This window comes from Leptodactylus fuscus, chromosome 2 (genome assembly GCF_031893055.1).
Source record: "Leptodactylus fuscus isolate aLepFus1 chromosome 2, aLepFus1.hap2, whole genome shotgun sequence".
In the NCBI taxonomy this organism is placed as follows: Eukaryota; Metazoa; Chordata; class Amphibia; order Anura; family Leptodactylidae; genus Leptodactylus; species Leptodactylus fuscus.
Window position 1 is genome coordinate 139,905,047 of NC_134266.1, and position 12,402 is coordinate 139,917,448.

Below are 12,402 nucleotides of genomic sequence, written 5' to 3' on the forward strand. Positions count from 1 at the left end.
TGGCCCCATTCATTCTTTCATGTACCCGGATCAGTCGTCCTGGCCCCTTTGCAGAGAAACAGCCCCAAAGCATGATGTTTCCACCCCCATGCTTTAGAGTAGGTATGGTGTTTGATGGATGCAACTCAGTATTCTTTTTCCTCCAAACACGTAAAGTGGTGTTTCTACCAAACAGTTCCAGTTTGGTTTCATCAGACCATAGGACATTCTCCCAATACTCTTCTGGATCCCCCAAATGCTCTCTAGCAAACTTCAGACGGGCCTGGACATGTACTGGCTTAAGCAGTGGGACACGTCTGGCACTGCAGGATCTGAGTCCCTGGCAGCGTAGTGTGTTACTGATGGTAGGCTTTGTTACATTAGTCCCAGCTCTCTGCAGTTCATTCACTAGGTCCCCCCGCGTGGTTCTGGGATTTTTGCTCACCGTTCTTGTGATCATTTTGACCCCACGGGGTGAGATTTTGCGTGGAGCCCCAGATCGAGGGAGATTATCAGTGGTCTTGTATGTCTTCCATTTTCTAATTATTGCTCCCACAGTTGATTTCTTCAATCCAAGCTGGATGCCTATTGCAGATTCAGTCTTCCCAGCCTGGTGCAGGGCTACAATTTTGTTTCTGGTATCCTTTGACAGCTCTTTGGTCTTCACCATAGTGGAGTTTGGAGTCTGACTGTTTGAGGGTGTGCACAGGTGTCTTTTTATAGTGATAACAAGTTTAAACAGGTGCCATTACTACAGGTAATGAGTGGAGGAAAGAGGAGACTCTTAAAGAAGAAGTTACAGGTCTGTGAGAGCCAGAAATCTTGATTGTTTGTAGGTGACCAAATACTTATTTTCCACCGTAATTTGCAAATAAATTCTTACAAAATCAGACAATGTGATTTTCTGGATTTGTTTTCTCATTTTGTCTCTCATAGTTGAGGTCTACCTATGATGTAAATTACAGACGCCTCTCATCTTTTTAAGTGGTGGAACTTGCACTATTGGTGACTGACTAAATACTTTTTTGCCCCACTGTATATATATATATATATATATATATATATATATATATATATAGTATCTTTTCCTATATAAGGGCCCCTTCACACTGCGTAAGCGCTCGGCTCATTCCAAGCCGTATACGCGAGCACTTCTAAACCCTTCCCATTCACTTCAATGGGAGCGCTCGTAAAGCATGACGAAGAAAGCTTCTGTTTATGTTTTTTACATTAGTGTTAGTGGGACCAGAGGGTATGTGGGGACTCTGTCTGTTAGAATACTACTGTTAATGTGTGTTTCTGTCATCCTATGATGGATTAGAGTAAGAGACATTCATAACAGTAGTATAAACAGACCCTAGCACTATTGTTAATTGCGATTAAAATTTGATATCATTACTGGCCATGTGATTTTTCTGTTAGGCCGCGCTTTTCTCCACAGAAACGTGAGAAACCATTTTATACAAAATGCATTTGTGGGTTTCAAAAGCATATGCATCTATCAGTAATGTATCTGTTTTTTGAGAAGTAAAAAAGCATTGGCCGTCTGAGAACTGGATGTGTCATCAAGTTGCTTCATATGGCACCACCCTTAGGCTGCGTTCACATGGTGCATTTTTACCAAATTTTTATATAACAATTGCATGCTGGAAAAGGCATGCTTTGGCTTCTGCAAAAAAAACCTCAAAACACAATGTGAACCCATCTTTACATAGCAGTGTAACCGTGCATCAACAGTTATTAGGCACAGAAGTTTCTGATTATATAAGTAATTGCTGCTTGTGAAGGGTAAAAATGCATTCAGGTTTTGTTGATGTGACTTTTTGGGACTATTCAGATGTACGAAAATGATTAAAAATTTAAGGTGAACATCAGCCTCGGATTCCTCACTTTCTGCACCCTGGCTTCCTGCAGCAGAATGCCGATACAGAGCAGCGGATTCCACAGACTGAATGTAGCTCAAAAGCCAAAACCAGTTTTGGATTGAAAAAAAGAGAAGTTTCATCTGAGGGTGGGTTTACACAGTGCTTTCTCTCAATGAAAACTCATTTTTTTCACATGCAGTTTTTAAAACTGTACTGAGTATTTTTGAAACCCACATGTGGTTTTTATATAATCCCACATGGGCAAGAATGCACTATGTAAGTCCTTCCAAGTTTTTTTTTTAATTTTACCCCAATGATCATTCCCTGGCTATGGCTTCACAAACTACCAGCTAAACATGAAAGTGTATTTGTTTTGGATTATTTTTTTTTCTATATTTTAAACTGAAGAACTACATGCAGTTTTTATTTACAAAACAGGACCATATAAACCCAGCCTCAGTGTTTCCTGTTTTAGGAAAGAAGCATTGAACACATATATGCATATTTCTATATATAAATATATTTGAACATTTTTAAAGGAATGTTGCATTCTCCCTGATTATATGCTTCTAGTTTTTATCCTAGAACTAGTGAAATATGGGTCTCTTGATCTGGGAATCTACTTCCCTGCATTAAAGGCAGATATGTGTTGTCATAATTCTAAGATTTACTAGAAAGTTACATATGTGACATTTTATGACAGCTTTGGGGATTCTGTGAGTAGACATCTACCTAATGAGAAGACCTTGTATCCTCAGATGTTTTCCTGCAGTGCAGGGAGTCATACTGTGACTTGAACCAAACAGACCCAACACATGCTAAAACTCAAGAGCTGTTGGGAAACTTCTGAGATTACATGCTCACCTTTCTGCCTTTAAGTTCAATCACATCATAAACAGAAGAATGTCACCCTTTTATTGGAACATTGGGGCTTGATATGCTGTTATTATCAGGTTCTGCAAGTTCTCTACATTTAACCACTTCCGAACACAGTTATTTTTGGTATGCAGTATTGTTTTCCCGTGTGTGTGTGTGTGTGCCTCTCTCTTTTTATTTATTTTTATTATTGTGTGTGTGTGTGTGTGTGTGTATATATATATATATATGTATATATATATATATATATATATATATATATATATATATATATATACATACAAACTGCCAGGGAAGGGTAAGCTTGTGATATAAATAGTCATATTATGGCATATGAATATTAGTAATTGGAATTGCATATATTAATGATCACATGGTTGAAGGTGCAAATCTGCTTTTCTCTAGCCAGTCCCCGCAAAAGTAATTCTCCAAACTATCTTCTATACAGTAGTTTATGCCATTCTATTCACTGTCAGTAAGAAGAGAGGATTAGTAATTATGGTATCAGCTTTTGTGTTCTAATTTGGATATTTGTTCCTAAAACTTATTGTGTATTTTATGTGTCTCTTGTGCCTATGACCATTTGATAATCTGTCACATGTGTAATCCCTTTGATTCTGGGTTTATGTATTGTACTGTAAAGTGGTTACAATTGATTTACAGAAGCTTGAGCTTCTCATTTAACATCTGGATACTGCGTGGTTAGATGAAAATAGATGCCTTGTTTGTTTCTCTTTATAATTTACCCTAAAGTTTAGAAATGAATACCTGAATACTGTACATTGATAATCATTTTATCTGCACCTTTTGTGTTGTAGGTAAGCCTGCTAATAAAGATGCAAGTGAAAAAGAAAAGGAAGAATTATCACATTGTAGCTGCCATTGTCATTCAATGAATCCCCATACAAGTTCTTCATCCACTTCAACTTCTAGCAATAAAGCTGGGCCGTCCTATAGTGGTCTTTCATCAGCTGCAAATGGTAATAGAACCTAGTTGCACTTTTGTTAGACCGCATTCACTAGTCTGCACTATTTATGGTCAGCACCCCACCCTGCTAATTTGTGGGTGCTGTACTGTCCATGGTTGATCTGCTTTTCGTGTCTGTGAAAAGCAGCTCATATTTTGTTTTTTTGTTTTCTATTCTATACTTTGTCTCTTTAACCCCTTAACGCTAAATCACGTACCTGTACGTCAGGGAATGTGGTTAGTTCCCGCATTCCCACGTACCTGTACGTGATTGAGATTGCACGGGCTCAGAAGCAGAGCCCGTGCGATCTCCACGGGAGGCCGGCTGTATCTGACAGCCAGGCTTCCCCTGTAGCAGCAGGGACGGTGATTGCACCGACCCCCCCCTGTTTAACCCTTAAGGTGCCATGATCCATAGCGATCATGGCACCCTAGGGGTTTGGCCGGGCTATAAATCATGTTGCCGGCAGCAGGAGTCTGTGTGAGCTGTAATTTACAGCTACACGCTGCTCCTTAATCCCTCCCCCCATCGGAGCGAGCTCCGATGGGGGGAGGGTTAACCCCTTGGATGCCAGGACGAGTGGAAGCTAGTCTATGCATCTGCATAGCTAGCTTCCTCTATAGACTGCAATACACGTGTATTGCAAGTCTATAGTTAGTATAGAACCAGTGATCCTCTCTGATCGCTGGTTCTAGTGTGCTTACAGCACAAATGTAAAAAAGTTTAAAAAAATAAAAATAAAATAAAGTGTGTAAAACAAACAAAACAAACAGTTACATTTCTTGTAAATCTGGAAAATCGCTGTTACACTTGTAAGCCTTGTAACGTTCAAAATAAATTAAAATACAATCAAAAGATGATGCCGATATAAAGCAGAGATATGGGAGATAATATTTATTAATGTATTTGGGTGGTATAACTATCTGCCTGAAAAGCAGAGAATTTCACATTTTGAAAATTGCAATTTTTTCCAAATTTCCATCAAATTTCCTATTTTTTTAATAAGTAAATACAAAAATATTGATTAGTGTTTACCACTAACATGAAGTATAATGTGTTACGAGAAAACATTCTCAAAATCACTTGTGTAAGTTAAAGCGTCTCAAAGTTATTGCCATTTAAAGTGACACATGTCAATTTTGAAAAAACAGGCCTGGTCCTTAACGTACTTTTGGGCTGTGTCCTTAAGGGGTTAATATGTCTCTGAAATAAATGTGTATTTGCTGTCTGCAAAAAAATGCAGAGGATACGCGTTCATGAAATGCTAACATGCAACTATGGCCTTAAATTCACATTAGCGTTTGCTAGCTATTTTACTCTAATTCTCCTACAGTTACGGTTTTTGGTTATTACTTTTATCCAGCATGACCAAAGTTATAGTGTATACCGAATGATTGCATTGTTCATGTTGGAAGAATTTGGATGCACTATTATTGTTAGATAACACACTTTATAGAATATATATCTATATACAGTCCTATGAAAAAGTTTGGGCACCCCTATTAATCTTAATCATTTTTAGTTCTAAATATTTTGGTGTTTGCAGCAGCCATTTCACTTTGATATATCTAATAACTGATGGACACAGTAATATTTCAGTATTGAAATGAGGTTTATTGTACTAACAGAAAATGTGCAATATGCATTAAACCAAAATTTGACCGCTGCAAAAGTATGGGCACCTCAACAGAAAAGTGACATTAATATTTAGTAGATCCTCCTTTTGCAAAGATAACAGCCTCTAGTCGCTTCCTGTAGCTTTTAGTCAGTTCCTGGATCCTGGATGAAGGTATTTTGGACCATTCCTCTTTACAAAACAATTCAAGTTCAGTTAAGTTTGATGGTTGCCGAGCATGGACAGCCCGCTCTCAAATGATCTGAAAACAAAGATTGTTCAACATAGTTGTTCAGGGGAAGGATACAAAAAGTTGTCTCAGAGATTTAACCTGTCAGTTTCCACTGTGAGGAACATAGTAAGGAAATGGAAGACCACAGCGACAGTTCTTGTTAAGTCTAGAAGTGGCAGGCCAAGAAAAATATCAGAAAGGCAGAGAAGAAGAATGGTGAGAACAGTCAAGGACAATCCACAGACCACCTCCAAAGAGCTGCAGCATCATCTTGCTGCAGATGGTGTCACTGTGCATCGGTCAACAATGCAGCGCACTTTAGACAAGGAGAAGCTGTATTAGAGAGTGATGAGAAAGAAGCCGTTTCTGCAAGCACGCCACAAACAGAGTCGCCTGAGGTATGCAAAAGCACATTTGGACAAGGCAGCTTCATTTTGGAAGAAGGTCCTGTGGACTGATGAAACAATGATTGAGTTGTTTGGTCATACAAAAAGGCTTTATGCAAGGTGTCCAAAAGAAACAGCATTCCAAGAAAAACACTTGCTACCCACTGTAAAATTTGGTGGAGGTTCCATCATGCTTTGGGGCTGTGTGGCCAATGCCGGCATCGGAAATCTTGTTAAAGTTGAGGGTCGCATGGATTCCACTCAGTATCAGCAGATTCTTGAGAATAATGTTCAAGAATCAGTGACGAAGTTGAAGTTACGCCGGGGATGGATATTTCAGCAAGACAATGATCCAAAACACTGCTCCAAATCAACTCAGGCATTCATGCAGAGGAACAATTACAATGTTCTGGAATGGTCATCCCAGTCCCCAGACCTGAATATCATTGAACATCTGTGGGATGATTTGAAGCGGCTGTCCATGCTCGGCGCCCATCAAACTTAACTGAACTTGAATTGTTTTGTAAAGAGGAATGGTCCAAAATACCTTCATCCAGGATCCAGGAACTGATTAAAAGCTACAGGAAGCCACTACAGGCTGTTATCTTTGCAAAAGGAGGATCTACTAAATATTAATGTCACTTTTCTGTTGAGGTGCCCATACTTTTGCACCGGTCAAATTTTGGTTTAATGCATATTGCACATTTTCTGTTAGTACAATAAACCTCATTTCAATCCTGAAATATTACTGTGTCCATCAGTTATTAGATATATCAAACTAAAATGGCTGTTGCAAACACCAAAATGTTTAGAACTAAAAATGATTAAGATTAATAGGGGTGCCCAAACTTTTTCATAGGACTGTATGTAGCTCAGGTTTAGACAACATGTAGAATGTGTCGATTAAGCAAAAATTTTAAATATATCAAAGATAAGGTAGTTGGTGTGTCATAAAGTGATTTGAAGGTTTTCAACCCCTTCCATGAAAGTTTTATAATGGGATTTTCGTACAATAGGTCAGTATTACAGCTGTGCAAACCAGCCCAAATGATGTGTTCATATATGTACTAGATGCTCTATTAGAAGTATCTGTTAGGGTGCATTCAGACTACGTAACGCCGGGCGTGTATGAGAGCCGTACACGCCGGCATTACGGCAGACTGCCGAACACTTCCCATTCACTTCAATGGGAGCGCTCGTAAACGCCGCTGTTACGAGCGCTCCCATTGAAGTGAATGGGAAGTGTTCGGCAGTCTGCCGTAATGCCGGCGTGTACGGCTCTCATACACGCCCGGCGTTACGTAGTCTGAATGCACCCTTAAGTGAAAAAAAGTACTGACAAAATAATGCAAATAATGCAACATGAAGTGCTTTTTGGGTGTTGTATAATGCTATGCTCCCTATGCTGCACCACACTCCTCCATACTTTACACAGGACTACAGCATCATCTTTATTCATTGCATGTGAAAGGGATGCAGTAGTGCTGTCTGAGGTGACATTGGAATGTTAACTAAGGGCTCGTTCACACAGGGCAAGAGGGGGCGGATTTTGGCGCTGAATCCTCCTCAAAATCTGCCCCCTCACAATAGAGGTCTATGCAGACTGCTAGCGTTTTTTTTTCCTGCTAGCGGTTTGATTCCGCTAGCGGAAAAAAGAAGCGAGCTGCCCTTTCTTCAGGTGGACTCACGGCAACACCCTCTGGACTAGACCCATTCATTTGGGCCTACTCCAGAGCGGGAAGCCGTGACTGTGGAAGTCGCAGCAGGCGCGTTTTGGTCCTATTCTGACGTGGCTTCCCGCGTCAAAATCAGGACCAAAATACGCGCTCCCTAGCTCCGTGTGAACGGGGCCTAATAGTAAATTTTGTGTGTTAGAGCAGATCTGTGTTTGTGTTTTTTTTAGTGATAAGGATATTTTTTTCAGTGTTTTAATATATATCTGTTATATTTTGTAGACTCCTTTCACACTCAACCTACACTTGCTTCTAAATTATCTGCAAAGAAACAAGCTTCTCTTGCTGAAGATGACGATTTTCAGGTGGATAAAAAACGAAGCCTTACTTCTCCCGGTCAGCAGCAGGTAATCTATGAGGCGCTTGACTAGATATTAGAATCTTTACTTTCTTTCCTGTTGACTTGTGGTTTAGTCAGGTCACGACACACCTCGTCTGTCATATTTAGCTACTGCACCCAATTCCAAATGGACTAATTATTACTCCCCACATTGATGTGTCAGAGAGATAAACGACTTTGTATCTGACATTAGATTGTGAATTGCTGCAGTCTATAACTTCATTGTTACTCCCTTAACAGCTATTTTACTAGTGTTCAATTAAAGTAAAAAATTGCAATTGCACTGTAGTGAGCTTCACAATGACTTATAATGGACCACTCATTTACCACTGCCATTTTTTCATGATCCTGCTGTTGTAGGCGGAATGAATGTTAGCATGCATGTATAATAGAATTTGTGTTTATTTTAAAGTTACAGAGTAAAAAATGTATGTTGCATCTAATACTGTACCCATTTAAAAGTAAGGTAGGGTTCACACTACCATTGGTGGCCGCTCGGAAAGTGTCCGTTTAAAAAAAAAAAATAAAATTATATATATATGTATTGGACACCTATCATAACGGGCAATAACTGATGGCTATCAGTTACTGTCTGTTATATGTCTGTTGCCCATAGACTTCAATGTTAAAAAAAAAAAATGACGGACACTTGCTGTCTGTTTTTTCAAATAGACAGAAAAGTCCTCCATGTAGGTTTTTTTTTGTCCGCTTGAAAAAACAGACACTAACGGACACAAACAGACATAAGATAAAATCTCATTGAAATGAAAGGAAATTGCAAACGGACCAGCTAGAGTCTGTTGCTAAAATATTGTGTGGACAATAGCCACAGACCCTGTTGTGTGGGCACCAATGGTAGTGTGAACGCCCCCTAGTATTGTGTCCACAATCTTAAAGTTGGTCTGTCACCAGTATCCAGCATAACATAACCGCCCAGCAGATGTTCCTCTTGGGAATCGGTGCCTCCACTACCTAGATTTAGTTTTTTGTCTATATGCAAATTAGATTTTTACAGCAAAGGTGGTGTTGGCCTCATTGCTCCAAAGAGCTCATTTGAATTTTGTCAAAAATTGCGATGTCTCAGCAACTTAGGAATTGATACAAAAAGGGAAAATACAAGTTACGGTCACTTGAATCAAGCTATTCTGTAAGGCTGGGTTTTGTTGACAGACTCCATTTAACATTTTTAGATTGATAAGCTTCATTCTTTGCTCCTATTTAAGCACCATACATTTTATCATCAATCACTTGGATTTCAACTGCCTAATCCTTTTGTTTTAAGGAAGATGAACTATTGCCAAAGGTGTCTGGCAGCAGCTTTTTCCCTTCTCTCCATTCAGAACACATGTTCTTAGCTGTTTAGCTGTTTATGTGACAATTGGATTAGATAGCTAAGATTAGTTTATCTGACTTGTCAATAGTATATGTAGATATCTGATGAATACGTCTGTTGCAGACTAGAAAGAAACGCTGTTTTGAGAAAGGAGTACAGTTTATTGACGAGGATGAAAATGATGGCAAACACAGTTTTGACCCTGGTTGTTGTAGAGAGCAAAAAACTGCTTCTCCATATGCACTTGATGGTTCTGAAGCTTCTTCTTCTTCTTCTTCAAAGCAGGTTAGTAGCAACAATAAAATATGGATTTGAGTGTTTGAGTATTTTATATTAAATGCTGTACAGTTAATTTATGTCCTTGCCAAAAGTCAGACAAATAACCTTGTTGTCTCTTGATAGAATATTGATTCCATTTGAACTTAAAGAGGACCTTTCACCTCCTGGAGCACATGCTGTGTAATATACTGCTAGAATGCCGACAGTGCACTGAATTCAGCGCATTATTGACTTTCACGTTCTGTGCCGCCGGTGAAGAGCTATCGCTGCCAGTACCGTAGCTCTTCACTGTCAGAAGGGCTTTTTAACAGTCAGTCAGGATGCCCTTCCTCACAGCAGCGTCTACAGCGTCATCGCTGGGCGGTAAGCAATGCCCCCTCTTACAGTACAGCGCAATAGACGCTGCTGTGAGGAAGGGCATTTCTGATGACTGTCAGAAATGCCCTTCTGACAGTGATGAGCTATGATACTGGCACCGATAACTCTTCAGTGGGGGAACAGAATGGGAAAGCCTGAATTCAGCGCACTGTCTTGCTTTCTAGCAGTGTATTAAACTGCATGTGCCCCAGGTGATGAAAGGTCTTCTTTAAAGGAATGTATCACTCAAGATAAAAACTAAATAAGACCCTATAGTGAAATATATTCATTTTTTTTTAATCTGTCTTTATTTTCTGATTGTGTTTTGTTTCTAGTTTCTGTACATAATTAAGGGGCAACTGTCTTGCCCGAGCTGCTGCTAACAGCATTTAGAGATACTGGGGCACATTTATCAATCCAAGTCCAACATTTTTCTGTCTACATTTGCACAAAATTCATAGTGCACAGCATTTACAACATATTTATGAACAGTGTGCACCAGAAAGAAAATAAAAATATAACAGGCTAGTTGTATTTGCAGATAATTTTTGGAAGCTGGGTAACCCCTTTAATGTGAATGGTGGTCCTAATGTTATCTGTATCTATACATGATACCCCTTGTCATTGTTGTCTGTCTTGTGCTGATAATGAGGTGACTGCTATAAAGAAATCTATAGAACATGAACAAGTTAGCATATTACACTGTCTACCAATAAGTTTTTGGACTCCCATTCAAATGAAGATATCTGCGGTCATGATGTATGTCATGCCTTTTGCTGTTAAAACAACATTGGCATTAGTCGCATGCAAGATGCCACGAAGTGTAGAGTTGTCTGATTTCGAGCAAAGGGTAATTGTCGGGTACCACAGAAATGGTCGATCCTTAAAGGGATTGGCCACTTTCAGACCTATATTGATAAACAAATGTACAATAAAAAGATATACAATTTTCCAATATACTTCCTGTATCAATTCCTCACGATTTTCTAGATCTCTGCTTGCTGTCATTCATTCTGTTACTTCTAGAGGATAAAACTCTGACCATGGTCATGTGATTTACAGTCCATGGTCATGTGATGAGCACACAGGTGCCGCTCGTTATAGTCACAGCACAGTAATCAGACATCTGCCTGGTAATCAGCTGTGCACCTGTGTGCTCATCACATGACCATGGAGCGTAAATCACATGACCACGGTCAGAGCTTTATCCTCTAGAAGTAACAGAATGAATGACAGCAAGCAGAGATCTAGAGCACTATGAGGAATTGATACAGAAAGTATATTGGAAAATTGTATATCTTTTTATTTGAATCCATATAGAAAAAACTCATGGTCCGGCAACTCTCCGTTTGGAATAAAATGTAACTTTTAATTAACTTTATAAAAATGACCAAACCATGAAAATACAAATAAATAAACAAAAGAAAAAGCGAAAAAAACGCCGACGCATTTTGGAACTGCATAGTTCCTTTATCAAAGCTTTGATAAAGGAACTATGCAGTTCCGAAACGCGTCATTTTTTTTTTTTTTTTTTTTAGTTTTCCGCTTTTTCTTTTGTTTATTTATTTGTATTCTTCATGGTTTGGTCATTTTTATGAAGTTAAATTATTTTTGTCCTCGGTAACGAAAGTGAGCAGAGACTATTTTTTCTATGTTTTATATCTTTTTATTGGACACTTTGTTTGTCAGTATTGGTCTGTAAGTGGCCAACCCCTTTAAGGGACATAGCAAGCAAACTGAATTACCCAAAATCAACAGTGGCCTATGTGATTACAAAGTGGAAGGTGAACGGTGATTGTCGGAAAGTGCCCTAAATTGGTAGACCCCGAAACTGGGAGATAGAGACCCATGAGTGCTGGCCAGAGAAACCGCACCCAACCGATGGCTCACATACATCAGGAGTTTCACCAGGCATCCAGGAGTGTTGTGTCGATCATTACCATCCGTAAGGAAGTATCTGCTGGGTTCTACCAACTATTCAATATGAATCAATGTTGTTTTTCTATTCTACCACAGGTGTCCAAATACTTATTGGTAGACCGTGTAGCCAGAGTGAAAACTGCAGGATTTTTCAGATACTGATTTGGAAAATAAAATTACAAAAAAACTTATTAAAAATGTAAAAAATTTTATGATATATTGCCTTTATTTACTGGCAACAGCTGACTGTTCTTTTGGTCATTCTGCATATGAGCTCTATATTTGTAAGGGGACAGCTTGGCGACAGCCTTAACTATCTCCCTCCATTCAACCTACTGGATGATCTATTACTTTTGCAGACATGGAAAGGAACTAACCTGGAATTTCTATCACATTACTTTAATTAATGTTGCATTCCTTATTTTTACTTTCAGTAGTCATGTTTGTTTCCACTTTTCTTACCACTTTATAAAAAAAGAATTGAGGAGATTGAAGAAAGTGCCTGAATATCTTTCATGG

General features: G+C 39.0%; 1 protein-coding gene across 1 annotated transcript in view; it reads left to right on the forward strand.

Annotated features, from left to right (window-relative positions):
- BRIP1 (BRCA1 interacting DNA helicase 1) overlaps positions 1-12,402 on the forward strand; it is a 199,848-nt gene that overhangs the window by 5,501 nt on the left and 181,945 nt on the right. Inside the window, exons 3-5 of the mRNA XM_075263115.1 lie at positions 3,539-3,700; positions 7,877-8,001; positions 9,451-9,612. Of these exons, the coding sequence (XP_075119216.1) occupies positions 3,539-3,700; positions 7,877-8,001; positions 9,451-9,612 (449 nt within the window). The remainder of the gene's footprint in view (positions 1-3,538; positions 3,701-7,876; positions 8,002-9,450; positions 9,613-12,402) is intronic.